This window comes from Fulmarus glacialis, unplaced genomic scaffold (genome assembly GCF_000690835.1).
Source record: "Fulmarus glacialis isolate BGI_N327 unplaced genomic scaffold, ASM69083v1 scaffold42310, whole genome shotgun sequence".
NCBI classification, from domain to species: domain Eukaryota; kingdom Metazoa; phylum Chordata; class Aves; order Procellariiformes; family Procellariidae; genus Fulmarus; species Fulmarus glacialis.
In genome coordinates this window covers 31,267-51,502 of record NW_009190416.1, presented here as the reverse complement: position 1 = coordinate 51,502, position 20,236 = coordinate 31,267, and the positions used below count along the sequence as shown (strand labels likewise).

Genomic DNA, 20,236 nt, shown 5'->3' with positions numbered 1-20,236 from the left:
AGAGGTGATATATCATTTTTTGGTGCGTGCACGGTACCTGCCGAATGGGATTCAGCGCTGTGACTGAGCTGCCTCGAAGTTACCTTAGAAGAGATACCTGAAATAATCATAGTGGTTAAGATGTGATGGGAAGGCAGCAGAGGAATAGGACTGCTGGGAAGTTTTCATAGGCTCTCTTGCTGCTGGCAAAGAGGTGAAAGTGGGAGGCAATGGAATATGAGGCTAAATCGATTGTATTCTGTGGGACAAAACTGTATTATGTTTGCAGGCAATGACAGGAAATTTAGAGATGATATGGTGGGAAGAGGGATTTTGTGGCATTTAAGGAGGCAGAAAGGTTACATGTTCAACAACAGGCTTGACAAGGGATTTGAATTATTTCCTTATGCGTGCATTTAGAAGAGAGGTTAGTATGATAATGAAGGACGTTAAAGAGAGAGGAATTTTGATCAAAAGATGTGCAATTTTTAGGGCTTGGATAACAAAAACTGCTTTTAAAATAGGTGAAAAGCAGTGCTATGCAGGCTCAGTTAAGAGAGACGGGAAACACAAGATCAGGCATCAAAGGTGAATCCTGTAAGTGGATGATTTTCTCTGTGACAGAGTATATGGTAGTGCTGTCTATTGTAATAGGGTATAAGAGAAAGAGAGATTTGAAACATTAATAATGGTGTTCAGTTCCTGGCTTGAAGGCAGGATCCTGGAGATTTTTTTGAGGTTTTTTGTTTTGTTTTCTTTTCTTTTCTTTTTTTTAATGAATGGCGGGACTGGGGGAAAAGCTGGAGTATATTCAGGCAAAAGATATGGAGTAGGCAGGAAACGAACCGCCTGAACTGCTAATTAGCTGGTAGTAGACAGATCACTTGTGCTCAGCCCCTGTTTTTCTTCCCCCTGTGTTACAGGCCAACAACAAACCGGAGATCGAAGCAGCCCTGTTCCTGGACTGGATGAGGCTGGAACCGCAGTCCATGGTGTGGCTGCCCGTCTTGCACAGGGTGGCTGCTGCTGAGACCGCCAAACACCAAGCGAAGTGTAACATCTGCAAGGAGTGTCCAATTATTGGATTCAGGTACCAGCTGGCTCCCTTTCCCATGTGTACTGCTGCTTGGTGGATCAAGAGCTCTGCTTGTTTCCAGGCGAATCATGTTCTTGATTTAATGCATGTTGTTCAGGGAAAAAATGATTGTGACAGGGCATGAGGGAGAGTGACACCTAGATTGGGTACAGTGATGCGAGAGTTGAAGAGAACAAAAATCATCTAGCAGTTAAGATATGGCCCTTCTTCTGTGTCCTGCTCTTGCCTGCACTCCTTCCGTACCTCAACCAGAGTGTTGGTAGATCGCACAACTAATACGATTTGGTTTACATTCAATCTGTCCTATGCATGCAGTTACATTTTCTGAATTGGATCCTAATGAATTGCTTTCTGTCATGGTATAAAGCAAGGAAGTGCCTTGAAAATTCACAGACGTGTAAAGCTACATGTGCGTTTCTCAGAGAAAGAATGTAGTTGGTGGAACATTAACCTGGAGTGAGGAAAATGTTGCTAGTCTATTTAAACATCTGGATCGACACCATGGTTACTATGGCAATGAATAAGTCACTGTGTTGTAAAATGGCTGTGTGTTGGTAGGCCTGTTGAGAATCCACTTAAAGGCTAAGTAAATACTCACTTTCAATTATGCCTAGACTTGTTTTATCACTTTGCTTCGCAATAGCTGCTTTGTATGGTTTCCGTCCTTTTTACGCACAGTCTTCTTTTACCATTGGCATTTCTCCTTCTGTGGAATCGTGTTGTTTACAAAGAGCTTTCTGTAATTTTGTTTTTAAAACCCAGATAGACAGCAGCAGCAGCAAACAGTACCACATAGAAAAGCCATCATTTTGCTCTAACCTGGGAGAGTATGAATGTTGCTTTTATGCCTGTAGTGGGGCAGTGCTTTCTCCTATGCGATTTCACAGGCAGTGGGAAACGGGAAATAATGAAGATACTGCTTTGTTTTGAAACTGATTTTTTTCTTCAGTGAGGCTGTTCCTCTAATCATCTCAATTCTTCTCTTTCTGCTTTTATTCCTCTTGAATATCTTAACTGGGAAATGATAAATATTTCTGAGAAAGAGCTAGGGATGAGATGTGAGTAGTTCAACACATCCAAAAATACTAATTTTCCCGTTCCCAAATAAGGTTTATGAAACTACTGAATTACTTAAATGGTTTTGTATAAACAGCCAAAGACAAGTAGGTGGAATTGAAAAATGCAGCACTTGGAAAATCAAAGGATGGCAAGTGAATGGATAGTCTGTAGTGAGCATGGAGAACTTGGGAAGCGGACACTGGAGCTCTCTGTTTGCATCCAATTTTACTTCTCTGATCTCATCTGGCTCTTAAATTTATATAACAAATCTATTATCATCATAGTCCAATCTGTCTGTCGAAGATTTTTTCTCTGGTTTTGCAAGTCATTGAGACCCTGTGTACACACTTGACAAAAAGATACTGTATTGGAAGGCTTTTAGAAAGCTAATACTGTGTGCCTCAGTACGTGTAAAACAATGTTCTTTTGGGGTCATTGTGACTGAACTGCTTCGCGTATTTGGAACAAGACAACCCTTATGCCTCCGGCCCTTTCAGGCACTTCAGCATAGCAGATACAACAGTTAGCTGCCTCATAGAGCTGGTGAGATCAAATAATGGCCCGAAAGTGCATTCGGAGTTTTGCATGGATGGAATGCCATACAGGAAAACTGTTTTGATAGAGGTGCTAGGAAGGACACAAACAAATTCCTGTATGCAGCACTTAGGAGTTTGCTGGAGTGAATTGTTGAGGAGGGCGTTACTTACTTGAATGTTACTTCCTCAGGACATTCTGTGTTAGGAATCATAATGAAGAGCAAAAAGACTGAAATTAGCATTATAGAAACAAAAAGAGTGGTGGTGTCTTTCATGTGTTAAGAGAGAGTGATTGTGTAGAAATCTTTGCTGTTGCCCAGTGTTAAAAATTTTTTTTAACATTCAAATCTTTGATAAACCTCTGAGGCAGCAATACCTGTCCCTCAGTGGCGGAGGAACATTGCGCGGCATTGCACGACATGTGACATCTCAGGGAAGAGAACTTACTAACGCAGAAAACTTGACAAGCTGATATGAAGCATTCACATACAAAGCTCTGAAGCCGTGGGTTTTTTTCCTCCTCTTTTAGGTACAGAAGTTTAAAGCACTTTAACTATGACATCTGCCAAAGTTGCTTCTTCTCTGGCCGTGTTGCTAAAGGTCATAAAATGCACTATCCCATGGTGGAATACTGCACACCGGTAAGTAGCTGTTTTACTGACCCTTACTGTCCCTTCTTATGTAGAAAGGAAAAACTTCATTTCCTATGTGCAAGGTAATGGAGCATTTGGGTGGCTTTTCTTCCCCCCGCCCCCCCATAATCACCTTTTATATACTACACATGCCAGCAATTTCTGATGCTTAGTAAAGGATACTCCAATGGTTTGAAGTAAATTGAAGTTCATTGTTTGTACCATGCTGTGTCGTAATATATTATTGCGTGCTAATGACTCATTCCATGTTCAGTGCCATAGTTCGCTTTACGGATCCTGCAAAAAGCCTGTGATATGTGCAAATACGCATTCGTATCTTAGGTCGCAATGTTTTCTCCATATCAGTGTGAGATTTTTCTTCCTTTCCTCAGCAAGTTGTTTTCCCTGCAACATTATGATTACATTTTTAAGTTCTTTACTATTTAGTAGTACCCTTGTATGATCACTTGATAATATAAAATACCAGGGAAGTTCTCAAGAGTAGCAAGTTAGATTTAATTTCTGAAGACTGGAAGCCAGGGTGTTCAATGCAGCACAGTGCAGATGTGCTACATCGATGGTGTGGTGAGGGTCTTCACCCTTGTTTCACAGCTCTCAAAAGGATCGCTTTTGCGTAAACATTTCTTTCATACCAGACAGTGGCAAAGGAAATTCCATATTACTCTCTCTGTGTGCTGTGTTTTTTTTTTTTGCCACTCATGACGAGGGCAGAAAGGCAAGGCATAAATTAGAGGAGCTCACAAGTTGTCCTTCCACAATGCAGCATGACTGAGCTTTCAGCTGCCTTTGCTATTGTTTGTGGTGGTCTTGAAGCAATGCGCTCTCTGGTTATCATTTTCTCGTGTGATGGGATGGTCCCTAGTCTTGTACTTTCATCTGCTGGTCAAATCTAAATGGTGAAAATAAAGCACCAAAATTATACATGGGCTAGCCTCATAAAATCATGTAAATGGGCTTTACATCTTCATCCAAACAAAAAGGCATGGCCAAAATAAAAGTAAAGATGTGTCTTTTCTTGGAAACTTGGGAAAGAGAGAGGAAAAAATATTCCCCTAAGATACTATAGTAAAGCAAAACCAGTATTTTTGTTAGTTTTAATTTATGGATATTTATTTACATTGTCTACCAACTTTTACTGTAGCATATAAATGGCAGTATTTAATCTGAATCTCTGCAAGGGCAACTAATGTGTCGGTATTCATGGACTGCTGCTTTTCAGCGTCATCCCCGGGGGGGGAGGTTGGCGATGTGCCTGAACTGCTGCACAAGTCTGCGCTGCCTGGGCAGGTCAGAACAGACTTCTCCATCGCAGGCATTCCTAGAGCAGACTCTCATGATCTGAGTCGTAGGCAGAGTGAGCAACTGATCGACCGCGTTAAAGCATTCCTTCCAGCTGCAGCTGAATACTTCCTTGCTGAATTGGCTATGGTTCGTTTTGCAGTTTGCCACTCTTATTCTTGCTAATAAGTGACATGGGAGATTTGTGAATGGTGCACAGACCAACATCTTACTACTGTTTTCTTAACCTGTTCATAAGATGATGTGTTTTGAGGAGAGAGAAATGAAAAAGCATTGGGAGACACCCCCACAGCCTGCAGCAACTCACTGGAACACAGGGTCCAGCAGGTTTCTGCTCCCCCTAAAAATGCCGATTACTAACAGGCGAACACAGTGGTGAACAGAAAACTTGCAACCGCATCCAGATTGCTGGATCAGAATGAAGAACCATTCACAGCCAGTACATTTTTTTGTGAATCCTGAACTCCAGCAGCCCATGCTAATGTGCCGTGCCTGGCTGCACCAGCAGCCAGTTGAATTAGAGAAGGATTAACCGGGGGGGGAGAAAAAGTGAATGTGATGCACAGCAAGCCCTGATGTTTTTTGTGTTGCTGCTATTGAAAAAATAAACCCAGATACTGTGTGACTGAACAAGACATCCACTGAAGCTATCATCTCTAGTATGTAATTGTTTCCTAAATGAATGAAAAGGGGTTTGCAGGTGGCAGAGCATTTTTTGCTCTTCCTCCAGACAAATCTCTCACCTTAAAATGCATTTTGGCAGACAGAAGACATGTGATGCCTTCTTTGATATATCGTTGCAATAGCTAGATGTGCACAACAAAGTGTTTTGGTATTTTTATTCCCCCTCCCTCTTACTTCCAGGAAATTTTGGAGCACTGCATTCTTTAATTCTGCTTAGGGGAGATTTGAGAACTCATGCTAAATATCTGAGGGATGTGATAACTTTTCCTCTCCTGCAAAAGATTGAGGCAGAATAAGGGCAAGGCTGTTCCCTAATTTTCACTTAGATAGAAAAATTGCAACAATTATTCCTGAAAGCAACACAGCTCAATTTATTGTTCAAAGAGAGGTGACTTTTAAAGAGGTTTCAAATAAAGCGTAGAAGACAACTTCTAGGCTGGGATTTAAATGTAGGATCATTTTTCTGCTTGGGTTTAACGAACAGCGACACACCAGCATAAAAACCACCTTGTTAGAAGGAAGCATGTCAAACTGAGATACCTTTCTACAGCTAGTGTTTACGGTCGGGGCTGAGGGCTGCGGAGGGGGTTTGGCAAGGCACTTTCTTAAACCAAACTGCAAAAAGTCAGATGGTGGTGAAGTTCTCCTTATGTCATTAAATGGTTTTGGTTTCAGAATAGTTTTGGAACATGCTCGGCCCAGCTGCCTATGTATTACTTTGATTTAAGAGAGCTGCGATGCTGAAACACCACTGTTTCTTCCTCGTAAACCAGTTCTGCTGAGAATTTTGTTTTGGATGATTTTACTCTGAAAATCATGGTGAATAAAGCATCTGTGGAATAAATCAGAAAGTTTGGCTGAAAATAACCTCAGTCTATCGTCTTGTCCACATAATAATCACATTTCCTTTGCCTTTCTTGTGCTCCTTGAACATTTTTGAAACGGAAATTGGATCATATAAGAGGTACCTGATGCTTCTAGTTGTCACTAGGAGACATATTTTCTTCTCGGGATCCTTGTGCTACCAGCTAGATCAGGATGTTTCTGTGCAAACACACCTTTTTACTGTTTCGTTGTCATGCAGAAGGTTCAAGGGAGCCGGCAGGGGTAACAGTCCTAGGAAGGTCAAAGCGAAGAATGTTTTATTGTTAATCATGCCTGAAAACACTTAATCCAAATTACAGTCACGTGCAATGGGAAGTGTTCACAACACTGAAAATAGACAAAGCAGGAATAAGTGGTTATAAATGACACAGGTGAACAAACTGAACAGAAAGCCGTGCTTAATCCATTTATACTGAGACTAAATATTAAAAAGTTTTCCTCTGTTCCCAGCTGATGTGCTCTGTGAGCTCTCCTGATGCTGCCCTGGTTAGGAGCTCTCCTAGCAGGCATTGCAGGTGGCAGTCGGCAGAGGGAATTCCCTCCTGCTGGGGCATGCGAGGCCACCTCCGAAAATCCCCTTTCCGGAGTCCTCTGGGTGGTCTGGGCATACTTAATCCCTCCCTTCCCCAAAGTGTCTTAACTTCTGATATATTGAGGAAGTGATACTTAATATTATCGAGCATTATCTCAGTTTGTTGAAAATACAGATGTGTTTCTGCTGTGTCACTTCTCCGCCAGTCATTGCTGACGCCAAATTTTCCTACCAGACAGCCTGACTGGAAGGAGAGCCAAATTCTTTCCAGCTTTACATGAAGCTTGTAGGTGTCATCAGTACAGGGATAATATTTGTCCTTTCTGTTAATGCATTTCAGTCTTTCTGCAGATTATTTTTCAGGGCATCCTTAATTTTTCTACCTAGGCAATCATTAAAAATACACACATCTGTGTTTCAGCAGCTCTGTGAAGGTTGGCTTGACTGACAGGTCCCAGCACCTCCTTTCTCTCTAAATAGACGGCATAGAACTCATTAAAAAGTGTCAGAAAGGTTAACTTTTCCCTCATTTCTTTCCTTCAAATTAGATAAACTGGAGAAGCAATATCGTTATGTGGGTCAGGAACAACTTAATTTGCTGTGAAAGAGCAGTGTTTCAGGGTCGAGTGTCTCTGCGAGGTGCAGGGAAGGGAGTGCAGCCTGACTAAAGTAACTGAAGTCTTCCATTAAAATTCTTCAGAAAATCGCCCAATGCTTAATCAGGCTCTCAAGAAGTCTTGCATCTTCCCAGCAGACATCCTTTGAACTCTTCCTGGCTCATTCTGGTCTTTAGGAAACTAATTCCACTTTGCGCTCCTCTGCTGGTCTCTACAGCAGAAAGGAAAGCCGACTGCAGGCAAGGGAGTAGAAAACTGTGCAAATTGTACTCTCTTCAGGATGTTGATCTTAAATGCCTGCTACCTTCAGATTAACAGGTGCGGGAAGATAGAACTGATCAAAGAGCTTTTCAGCAGCTCTCACCTGCTTTTTGTTTCTCTTTGATGAAAATATTAATGGCAGAGGAGGCTGAGAAGGAAAACCGGAAAGAAAACGTACCGAGAGTACGGGTCTGACTTTCGTGGACTTACAAGTCCATGAGATATAGATGATGAGCATGTGGTAAGAGTCAGGATCCAGCCAGTGAAACAGCTAGCTGGACACACGGACCAGCTGTGTATTCTCCATTACAGCCATTCTAGTGCTGAACAAAAAGCAGGCAGAGAGTCCCCTGAGCCAGATGAAGAAATGACAAATTCTTGTCTGATTATTGCTTGTCCTCCTGAGATCACCTGAGATGAGGCATGAGCCTGTCAGGGGTTTTTGGAACTTCCCTTTTTCCTCCTTCCTCCCCACTAGCAGTGTTGTTGTGTAGTACATTGTAAGGTGATGGTGATAAATAAATAAAATCTGCTGTTCCGGAGGTCAAGCCGTAGGCAGCTGTGCTTGGTGTGGCCACAGCTCTTCCAAGTGACCCAGCAAGGGAAGAGGCAACCAAAAAACCATGATAACCTCATGAAAGATGATTTCATTGTGATTTGTGGCTTTCAGACAACTTCAGGAGAAGACGTCCGTGATTTTGCCAAGGTACTAAAAAACAAATTTCGAACAAAAAGATATTTTGCAAAGCACCCACGAATGGGCTACCTGCCTGTACAAACTGTCTTGGAGGGAGACAACATGGAAACGTGAGTAGCTCTGAAGTGTCTAAGTAGCGATTCATTTGGTATGCTCTTTGAGCTCCCCAGCTGGTGCCAACTCCCTTCACTTCCTAAATGCATAAAGCCTCTTTATTTTTTTCATTTTTGTTAACCTCTGCTGGCAGGAAGACACAAGCTGGGATTCCAGTTGCCATTGCTTTTATCTGATTTCACCTGACCTTGTACAGGAACTTCAGTTAGTAAAAGAAAAATACTTACCGTCTTACTGACAGCCTTATAAACTTCAAAGTTTGATATGGCAATTTGGAGACTAATGATCTCTTCATTAAATTTTTATTTTCTTCCAAATGGGTATCTTTCTGTGGTTTTATTTTTTTTAATTAGGCTACTGTGTTTGCAAGCTTCCTAGCTGATTTAATCTTTTCTCACACTATAAATTTAGTCTTATTAAATGACTTTGAAGTCTTTATGGAAAAAAAAAAGCAATAATGATGCACATGGAGAAATCAATGAGTAACCCAGTTCCCTTTGGTTTTTTTTACAAATTTAATCAGTTGTTTAATGGCAATTGCACGCAGCTTGTTCTCGCTCTCTCTCTTTCTCTCTCTTTTTTAATTTTAGATTTCAATTTTTTTCTCACTTTTTGGTTGGTTGCTCTTCACAGTCATTCATGTTGGTCTGTTGGATTTCTGTTTTTTAGTTGTTGTGATTTTTCTTTTTTTTTTTTTAAACCTTTCTGTAATTATTTTGCTGCTGAGTTTCTTCTGCCTCTCTCTTCACCTCCTCATTTTTTGTCTTGCAGTCCTGTTACTCTGATCAACTTCTGGCCAGTAGATTCTGCGTGAGTACTTTTGCTGAAGTGTGCTGCTGCTGCTACTGCTGCTGCGTTCCCTCACTTTTTTTGTTTGTTTCTTTGTTTAGTTTTACATAAGTTCATTTCCTTCTTTCTTTATGATTATTTTCTTTGGTACACTCTCTGAAGGAAGGTTTTGATCCCAAGTGAATAGAATGGGATAAATCCAGGAATTCTCAGCAATTGTGGATTGTGCACTGTATACTCTTTCTGGAGTATGTATTTTCATCGAATTAACAGGGATTTTGGTGCAGTGCTACTAATGCTTATGAGAGTTTGTCGTTTAAAAGCCTGTGTTTCTGATTAAGTGTCAATCCCTCTGAATGTGTACTAAATGCTTTTTGAACGATATAAATTGAACTTGATTGGTTTAATTCAGTTTCAGGAATGACGTTGGTTTGTAGATAAAGCTATAAATTGGTTTTACGCACAACCATGCACACCTGCACGCTCACGTGCCCCAATTAATCCAAAGCTCACTGGATATTTTATTACAGTTTTTTAGATACAGTAAAATTTGTGAAGGCAGGTTGAAATGGGAAAATGTTTACTGTATTTTTTTCAGAAGTTAAAAAAGCAGGATTTTTCAGCTATGGACTGGAATTTCATTCTTGCACCATTCCTGCACGTGCATTGTCTTACTATTGTAGTAATACCCTCAGCATAAACTAAAGATATATGTACTTACCATTGTGGCATTTGCTACTACTAGTGTTACATGGATGATTTTAGAATAATGTTAAATAAGGATTATTTTAAATTCACATATTGATAACTATTGAGAAACTAATAAATAGAATTTTATATATTTCTATATCGTGAAATGTATATGGCTTGCACCTTCATTGAATTTTTGGTAGAATAAACCATAGTGAAATGTCTACATTTGAATATTGATTTATATTTTTATTTGAAGCACAAAAGATTGGGAAGTCAAATGAAGTGCTCTTCCTCTAGGAAATTTACTTTAAGCAACCAAAAAACGTGTATAGTACTGCAAACCTCACATGGTTGAGGATTCACCCTCAAAAACACCAAAAGGCTGGAGCCAAACTGAGATAGAGGGGCTTTGAACTTTAGGATGCATTTTCATTTATAAATGCGTCTGGGGATGATTGCAGCATACAACATACTAAACTGTGGATCTAGATTTCTTACCCTTGAGAACAATTGAGAAGTTAAAAGTAACATTTAAAGAAAGCGTGGATAGTATGGAATGCCATTGTTTTGTCTGACATAACATGAAATTAAGCTGCTATAACGTGCTTAATTCTAGCTCACTTACAGCAATAACACCATGGTATGCCTATACCGATAGCTTCACACAAAAGGTTTGGTGTCATCTACTACAGGGAGTTTAACTCGCATGTAACACCTAAGAAAACTTGAAAAGCACTGAGAAGCAGGATTTGTACGGAGAGGTTGCACCTTTTATCAGATCACCTCAGGTATCTTCCTGAGCACAATCCTCTTACTTGGTCTGATAAGAAAGCAGAAAATTAAGAAATTAATAGTGGCTGGAAAGAATTGCTCTTCATTTTGTTCTGCTAACTTTGTTCCTTTCCTGAGTGCTAGACCACCAGGGCTGCAACAGAAGTTACTGAGCTAGCCAGGTTTAAAGCTTTTCTCAGTTAGAGGGCTGATTCCAACTTCAGCAGTCAAACCTCTTATTCTGGTTATCGTAAAACTTCCATGTTTTCTAAGATCTTGCCTTTTCCTGGTGCTTTCATGCCAGTTTTCTGGTAATCTTCAAAGTACTCCAGAAGAGCATAACCTAGCAGCATTCAGCAATGCTAGTGCTATCCTGAGATCAATATGGTACAATATCTGGAACTGTTTGTAAATGCATATGTATTTATTTTTTGTTAGAAGTTACTGATTCTGACTGCATATTATCCAGTATTTTGCATAGATACTCTGCTTGCCAGGCATTAAAGAGGCAACTCACACTTTTTGTGAGAATTTATGTCTTACTACTTGGACTGTGGGCTCTCAGTGGCACAAATACAATTCACTTGATTCTACACTTTCAAGAAGCATCAACTGAAATGCTGAACAGCAAGAAAAGTGCCCTCATCCTGCCAGCCAGGTCTCCGGGAGTGCAGGGGCTTGCAGGAAGTGGTATTTGCCACTCAATCGCCACTTGACTTGACTGGAATTCCCCAGGCTGCTCCTGCAGACCCCAGCTTGAGCAATGCAGCTGTGGAGCCCTTGTAAAAGGGATGATTATCTTGGCTAAATATTGGCTATGTCCCTCAGCCTTCTTGATGACTGTTCAAACTGATTAGGTGGACTGAGTACCTGCTCTCAGAAAGGAAGGACAGTGAGCTCTAGCACAGATGGTCATCTAAGAGTATGTCTACACAACAGCCTGCAATGCAGCACAGTCATTCTCAGGCTGGCTCAGATACTGGCAAAAGTGTACCTCTGAGCAGCTTCATTCAACACAAAGACTGCAGTGCTTCTCAACACGTTTGCTTTCATGAGCAAACTTTTAGAAAGCTGTTTGAGGTAGATCTCCGTTGTAGTATGTTCTGAAGTGGAGACAAACCTGGAAGTGTAGCCTCATCGCCTGCCTGCAGTTGATGGAATGACAGAAGCAGCTCCAACAAGTTACACAACACTGTGTTGTCTTTAAAATATATATGGATTACACACCTTGTTCACTTCTGAAGGTGAAGCTTAGTTTCAAGGCAGCAAGCAGGTGATCATGCAGTCAGGCCCATCTTTTGCCTTGCACTACTGCCAAAAGGGACATCACTTCTCTTCATTGCCCAGTTGGTCCCAACCAGAGACTGTCCTTTCCTTCGTACTGGTACAAATAGATGTGCAATGCCAGGGTAAGAGGGACTAGGAGAATCATCCAGCTCAAAACTAAAGCTACTTTTAACACAGATTTCCTAGTCTGCGCGCAGTATTAGCAGCAACATTTGTGTGTGCATTGAAACCAAGACCTTTTCTTTCACTGGTAGTACCAGCTTAGACGGGCTTAACATCTACTGTATGTCAAACAAATAAAAAAATGGGGATAGCATCAATTTATCAGAAAACCGTTGTTATCTTGCTCCACTGCTCTAGATAAATTGCATCCCTTCCCCCTCCCTTCCCTTCAGTGTAGATGTTCTTGCACAAAATAGGTTATCAAGTTGCAGAGAAGCAGTTGCCCATCTGCATGAATCTCTGCTGCACTGAGGAACTCTGTGAACTGAGTATTTATCCTCTGGTGTGCTGTGGTAATGTTTGAACATGTGATGGGTAAAAGTACAGTCAGGGTCAAAGCTCATTTCAGACAAAATGAGATTCGTGATACTTAGCCGAGAAAAACTTTGCTGTTCTGTGAGAAGAGACATTAATGATCATGAATTTTGTGTATCCAGCATACAGCTTTATGAATTCAGAAGGATCCTAATTTTCTAGAGCCCTTTGCAGGCTGATTAGAAAACTGAAAGACGACCAATCTAGTAGATTTCCTGCAGGATTATCAAACTCCTAACGCGGGAGCGTTATGAACCGCAAGATTATTACAGTTTTGGTTTATAACCAGTAAATACAAAACTTACGTTCTCTTGCAATGCAGTGCAATCCCCGTTGGGCAAACCCAGCCTGAACCACGGTATCCAACAGTTTAAAATGGGGGGAAAGTCTTTCCTCAGTCAGGAGCTCCAGAAGGAGAGTTGGCAGAGACAGAATAAAGAGAATTTGAAATTTAGCTAAATTACAAGATTGCCATACGATTTGGGAAGCTGCATCATTTTTTGTTATTCCAGCACCTCCTGATAAGTGTAGATTAGCAAAATCCTACATGGCAGCAAAGAGTGCTCTCTGAACTGCATAGGCGACATAATTCAATGGTGACGTTTTCCAGAGTTGCGGCTGTAGGAAACAATACTCTAATTCATGAGAAAAGTCCCATGAATTGTTTTCATCAACAAAAAAGTGAAGAGGACCTCATACCATCTGATTTGTCAGGCAGAAAACCCAAAATAGTTGACAGTGTCCTCCTGTGTAGCACACTGATCTACGGTTCAGATTACAACTCTGGAAAGACACTAGGCAAAATCATCAGTTTCTGCAGTGTGTTATTAAAGGCTCATTTCAGACATTTTATGTTTCTTGTATTTATTTCTAGTTGCTCGTGGAGTAGTCCTTAAAGGCTGTTTTAAGTGGGATGTGCTGGAAGCAGGCACTGGAGCAGGGCGGGAGGCAGAGGAGAGGTTCCCAGCAGGGCTTTCGCAGCTGGCGCAGGGCTGCGCGTGAAACAGAACTAGCAGTGAAGGAGGCAGGTGTGAAGGGAAAACCGGGGCGAAAGCTCATCCATGAATCCTTTGGAAAAGGGTTCTTCAGGGATTGGTGTGAAGAAGAGTCGTTGCAACAGACAGATTGCAAAATGGTCAAAATCCCCAGTGTGGTACCACAAAACATTGCACCGACGGCTTGAGGAGGTGCACACAGCACCTGAAGTTATAACTTGCTGTTTATCAAACGTAGCATAAGCATAAGGCATGGCGATGTGAGGGTATAGGCATAGCTAAGTGTCTTTTTACTTTTAAAGGGGTATTGTTTGTGATTAATCAGTGTTTTCTGCCTTATAGGCCTGCCTCGTCCCCTCAGCTTTCACATGATGATACTCATTCACGCATTGAACATTATGCTAGCAGGTATGAGCCCAGCTGGACATTAGGCAGATCTTTCTCTAAACAATCATTTAAAAAAAAAAATCCCAAAGGCTAGCTGCTACCTGAGCGCTTCTTAAAGCATTTTGCTTTCCAGGCTCTGGGATGCAGAGCATCGCCCGTGGTTGCTGCTAACCAGCCTGTCAACTAACTTGCATGCCAGAGCACCTATGTGGTCAGAATGACCTTTAGGTCCTGTGGGGTCTTCATTAAGCTGTGCACTCAGGTTACCAACTTTTTAATAGGGCCTGTAGCGATAGGACAACGGGGAATGGTTTTAAACTAAAAGAGGGTAGATTTAGACTAGATACAAGGAAGAAATTTTTTACAATGAGGGTGAAATGCTGGAACAGGTTGCCCAGAGAGGCGGTAGATGCCCCATCCCTGGAAGTGTCCCAGGTCAGGTTGGACGGGGCTCTGAGCAACCTGATCTAGTTGAAGATGTCCCTGCCCACGGCAGAGGGGTTGGTCTAGATGATCTTTAAAGGTCCCTTCCAACCCAAACTGTTCTGTGATTCTATGATTCTACATAGGGTTTTGTTTTTAATATGGACCCTGGTGTAATAGTACAAATCAGAAGAGCAGAAACCTCCAAACTCTATGTGAATCTCAAGTGCCATTTTAATGTTAAGTAATTCACTTTGTGGAATACCACAAACAGGATTTTTCCTTGATTTGGAGGATTAAAATAGTGGTATATCGCTGCTTTAGTTCACTTGTCTGCTTTCATACTGCTCTTAAGAATCAAAAAGTGGGTTAATTGCACAAATATGAAAATGTTTTTCCACCAGGCAAGCAAATTTGCAAGGGTTGAGGTAATGAAAAATAGCTATTCCAAACTCCTCTTTCTCTCCCCGAAAATCACTTGATTGGCAGAGGTATTTCTGAATAATGCAGGACATTTAGGAGGGACTGAGTGTTGAAAACCAATGAGAAATGATGGATCATTACAGTTCTAATGATGACATTGCCAGGTACAAAGCAATTTATGTAATCCCCTGGCATCTTAAGGCCTTCTTTGATTGTGGAATTAATTAATCATGAGGAGTGGAATATAACCTCAGAGGAAAGGTTGAGAACTTAGAAGTGAGTTTAGCCAGGTCATTGTAACAAACAATCCTTTGTGATAGCTTATTGCAAAACTTTTTGGTAGTCAATAGTGAGTATAAATTGCTTTGAATTTCAAATTCATCAAAAACATCACGCTTTTTAATTCTTTCAGGAATGTTAGAGCAAATAAAGTTTCTGGAAAACATAATTGGCTTTAATGAGTCTTGTTTATTTTTCCACAGGCTAGCAGAAATGGAGAACACCAATGGTTCTTATCTAAATGATAGTATATCACCTAATGAGAGCATGTAAGTAGGCTGTTTTAATATTTTTGACATGTGTTTTCTTGTGAAGGTTAATAACTTGTAATGAAATCCTGTAGTGCTGAATTTGCATGGCCATGTACCACATCTGATTCAATTTAATGATGAACACATGTTCTTTCAATTTGTATCGTAGTGTCTAGGTTTATGGCTTATAGCTCAATACCAAATTTATGCAACAGATGATTGATACCTTCAAAATTAAAATTACTAATTTCTTCCAAAAAATTACGATCTATTCAGCAAATAGTTCCCATATTACTCAGAAAAAATGCTCATTATCTTATGTGTTTTAAGGACAAAGATAAAAAGATAACCTTTCTATCTGAACTGCAAGCTTCGTCATAGTTAAATTGCTATAAGCTAGAAAATGTTGTGGGCAAAGTGTCATTCAAAAGGTTAGTAGGGCTAAACAGAGATCTTTGGTCTACAAATACCTGAAATACATTGCAAGTGTAAGCCAGGAGGGACTTATCCTCACCGTGAAATATTAGAAGTAGTTAACTTTAAGTTGGACAGATCACTGACAAGCATTCATTATACTACTTTAAATGTAAAGTCATAAATAAAAGTTTTAATTTTTAAAAAGTAGTTCAACCTAATGTCACACCGAGACCTTTTTGTGGTTTTCTGACACGATAATATATTTCTCCTCTCTCATTATTTTCTTGATCTTATTTATTCTCTGGATGAAAGGACATAGAACTAGAAAAATAACTGTGAGTAATGTTTCTGAAAACAGGATAGAAGCACGTAAGTCATTGTCGTGCTTGAAAATTTGGTCTTAGTTAATTAACTGTGTAGGAGAAGTCACAGCACAGATTCTAAATCAATCAAATATGAAAAAAATCAAATCCCAACTTTCCTAAAAGTGTTTTTTTCTATTCTACATAATCTCATCCTTACCACAATTTAAGGGGTGGGTTTTTTTTAAAATTCAGACAGAATCTTCTTTTTATTAAATTTGTAGTGTTCCTTTAAAGCACAGTACTCTGGCCAGTTTTCATTCACTTAAATTGAGATTCCAAATCATTAGTATTTTCTAAGGTTAGTTGTGAGCCTGTGAAATGTTCTTGGATAGTAATAAAGCTGTTTCTTTGTTTCAAAATAGTTTCTCTTTTAACTTGGTAGGATTGTTACCAACCAACTTTGGAAGAAAATCCCCTGTACAACCAGTGCATTGTTTTAATATATTGGTTCAAAAAAGAGAAACTTAAAATGAAACCTCAAAACTAATACATACGCAATGTCAGTATAGTTTCACGCAGTTAATGAAAATTTTTTTTCCAAGTTGTATGTCAATTTTGTATTGTTATGGATGCTATTATATATGGAATTTCCTGTTGTCCCCACTGTAATATTTCAGTGTCCTTAGTCACAAAATCATATGTAAGCAGTATCTTTTGTACTACACTTTGGTCTTACTGTTCACTTCACTCTTTGGTTAATCAAAGGTTATATTAATATGATTCAGTTAATAAGTTAACCACTGATTCTCCAGTTTGTTACTCAGTTTGTACTATTAAAATGAGAATGAATCTGTACATTCTGAATTTTGGAAGAGAGATGATCCAGATACAAATTGCAGCAAAATCAAAGCTCACCATGAATTCGCAACTGTAATTCTTTCAGTTTTGTTTGTCAGGTTATGCTTAAGTGTTATTTGTTGACATTCTTACAGGTTTTGGATTATCGGGCTTATAATTGCAGTTAGAGCGATAGATGGAGACAGGGAACGAGGGAAATAAAGAGATAATGTTCATATATACCACAAACATTTTGATATGTAGTGTCATTGCAATTATGTATACAAAATACGTGCAGGCTGAAAATCACACAAAAAGAGTATGTATGTCTTGCAAAGTGACATTATACTGCAATAGTTATGTCACTAGTTCACTGTTAATTCACTTAAGATGCATAAGGATATTTGTAAATGCAAAGCAATTGTTTGAAGGAAATCACAGTTGAAGTGTTCAATGAAAAGAATAAATTTAGGAACTGGCAAGCCTTTAAAATTCTGTTTAGGAAAAGGAAAGGATGCCTGTTGTGAAAAATTAATATTTCCCTTTTATGAACTAATGTTAATGTGCTCTACATTGCTTTAGCACTCCTGAAATCTATAAAATGGCATCATTAACATTTTCAGGAACAAAATGGAAACAAGGAAAATTCTAATTTTTGAACAATAACAGCTATTCAAAATGCCTGTTAAGTTCTGCATTACAAACGTAACAGAAAAAAACTAGACTGAATTATTTTGTTTACAAGTACTACCAGAAAAAGAAGATTCACAACAGCAGTGTCATTTTTTTCTGTCCTTGACTTGTGGTGTCAAGAGAAACCTTCCATGGTTTCTCACAATTACTGCTGGTGTTAGCTGCATAGCTTAGCGCCTGGATGCATCTCATTAGCTCCTAAAACACCCATGTAATTCTGGGAGGTGGTCAAGGTCTTCAGAATTGGATTTGCTTTTCTTTTCCAGAGAAGTTTCTGTTTCAAATGCCAGACAGCTTCAGGGGCAATAAAAATAAAGAAAGAAGTCATATGTATTAAATAGAATATATTTGTATTCTGACAGTGTACATCGCTTGTAATTTAAAAAAAAAACAGTGAAAAATAGCGTAATTTCATTAGATTGTCAATATTTTTTTTATTTCACCTCATTTACAATTTTATAGAGAAAAATAGGTAAATAGAGGACACATTTATTACATAAGGAGAGTTTGTAGGTGTGAAAATAAATGCGTTGCCTTTTTTTGAATGACCCTTCCACAACACAGATCAGGCAGCAGCAGATGACCTTTTTTCTCAAGCAAATTCCTAACTGAAGTTAGGCAAAAGAGGAAAGCTGAGGTGGTCAGCTATGGCAAAACTTGGCTTTAAGTGGCAGAAGCAGAGAGGAAGAGAGGTGGACTCTGCAGAGAAGGAGAATTATCAGAGACTAAGTGAAACAGTTCAGCAGATTTTGCATTAAGGTACATTGCTCTGCTGTTCGTTAGAAAGAGTTCAGCAAATCTCTTTGTAAGAAATGAGAGACTGGGAGTGAATCATCTCCTCATGTTCACTGCAAAGTGAAAAATGAAGAAGGGAACAGCCTGTTTTACCCTTCTCTGTTTTCCAGCGATGATGAACACTTGTTAATCCAGCACTACTGCCAAAGTCTGAACCAGGAGTCCCCCCTGAGCCAGCCCCGAAGCCCTGCCCAGATCCTGATTTCTCTGGAGAGTGAAGAAAGAGGGGAGCTGGAGAGAATCCTCGCGGACCTGGAGGAGGAAAACAGGTGGGTTACGCCGCCAGCTGCCGCAGCCCTCGGGCGCACGCGGCAGGGGCAAACGAAAGGTTTCTCTCTGTAAGTGATGAGGCTGACAGCATATCGTCGCTAATTCGTTCCCACTTCCAGTGCGGTGATGAGTCAGCAGTGTTTCTTCCACAAAACCTCCAAAATGGCAAGCTTCAAAGACATACATGGGTCACCAAATACTCATAGTGCCACCTGTGAGAAGCTCTGCTTGCTGTGTTTCTTATTTCCTTCTGTTCTACCATTTCCTTTATTTCCATGATAGTAATGAGCTTCATGCCAGTGTTACTTTATTTTGCCGTTATGAGAGGGAAGGGTGTGCAGATTTCTGCACCCCTGTCTGGAAAAGACAGGCAGAGGTTCTTGGAAAGACAGGCTTTTCTCAAAAAGGTGGGCCACTGGGATACATGAGGTCTTGAAATCACCTCAATTCATTTGAAGTAAAGAATCTGTGAAATAATTGTGCTGTACAGTTAGATGGAATTCACTTTGATAGCATTTTTAGGGATAAGATGAGTTATGAAGTTGCATTTTCTTCAGACAAATGAGTTCTTTCATGGTGGTTAAAAATTGGGTCCTCTTTTCTTTCTGTTTGTTTGGTGTTATTTGTTGCCATTTCTTTAGCCTTTCAATATCAAATATCATTTACCACTTTTAATTTCAAGTTTAATTGAAGTTATCTTCATTAACCAAAAAAACCCCCACGACTGGATTCTTGCAGCATCACAACACTGCAGTCCTCTTTCTATGGTACTCTGGAGTCTTGGGCCATCAGCATAAAAACTGGTAGATTTTGACCCTGGCAGATTCATAATTGCAACCATGAACTACCAAAATTAGACTGTAAGATAGAAATCATTTAGATCTACAAAAACACCCATTTTTATTTGCCTTCTGCTATCTTCAGCTTTTATGGTAAAGTCTATTGGCATTTTCATGCTCTTTTTTCTTGCTTCTTTAAGAGCTAGGTATTTTTGTTTACATTGAGGGTTTAATGCAGTAATCATTTACCTTAGGCATGTCAAGAAAATAATGCAAGAGTTGACAGTGTCGTAGATCTTCTCTCCATGCATAACTCTTCTTTGGATGGTACTAATCAATTGTAGTGGTTCCATCACCCCACTGTCTCCATGAGACTGTGGTTGGGACTTCTTTACAAAGAGCAGAGCCTGGACTGGCAGAACAGCTTGGGTTGGTTTTGGCATGGAGAAGCCTGAAATAAGCTATTCTGTCTGGAATAGGAGGAAGATTTAGATCTGCCTTGTTCTTCCTTCTGGACGTGCATCAGCTACTCCTCCGCAGATTAAGTCCTTTTTTCTGTATAAGTAGTGTGCTTCAACCAGGAAGAGGAAAGAGCCTGTTCTCCATAAATACCAAATTTTATTTTTCTGTAGACTTACCTCTATACATCTCCAGGGGCAGGGGCAACTAATTTAATTAACAGTTTGTTTCACACAAGCTTTTTTCATCAAAGTTGTAATTTGCTGTAAGAGTTACCTTTCTAATCCACCGTTATTTTCTCATGCCCTCATGTTTCCAGTTGCGTTGTACCCTCTCTGTGTCCAGACTACACAATCTTCAGGCCAGGTTAAGACGAAGATAGAACTGCTAAAATCTAACTGCTTTCTATGAGGAATTAGTAGCAGAGAAAATAC

The 20,236-nt window shown here is 39.9% G+C and overlaps 1 protein-coding gene across 1 annotated transcript in view; it reads left to right on the top strand.

Moving 5' to 3' along the window:
- Positions 1-902: 902 nt before the first annotated feature.
- Positions 903-20,236, top strand: part of LOC104082375 (dystrophin-like) — a gene marked incomplete at its 5' end in the record, with an annotated part of 45,992 nt that continues 26,658 nt past the window's right edge. Inside the window, 7 exons of the mRNA XM_009585490.1 lie at positions 903-1,069; positions 3,200-3,311; positions 8,272-8,408; positions 9,184-9,222; positions 13,827-13,892; positions 15,200-15,265; positions 18,405-18,563. Coding sequence (XP_009583785.1) covers positions 903-1,069; positions 3,200-3,311; positions 8,272-8,408; positions 9,184-9,222; positions 13,827-13,892; positions 15,200-15,265; positions 18,405-18,563 — 746 coding nt within the window. The remainder of the gene's footprint in view (positions 1,070-3,199; positions 3,312-8,271; positions 8,409-9,183; positions 9,223-13,826; positions 13,893-15,199; positions 15,266-18,404; positions 18,564-20,236) is intronic.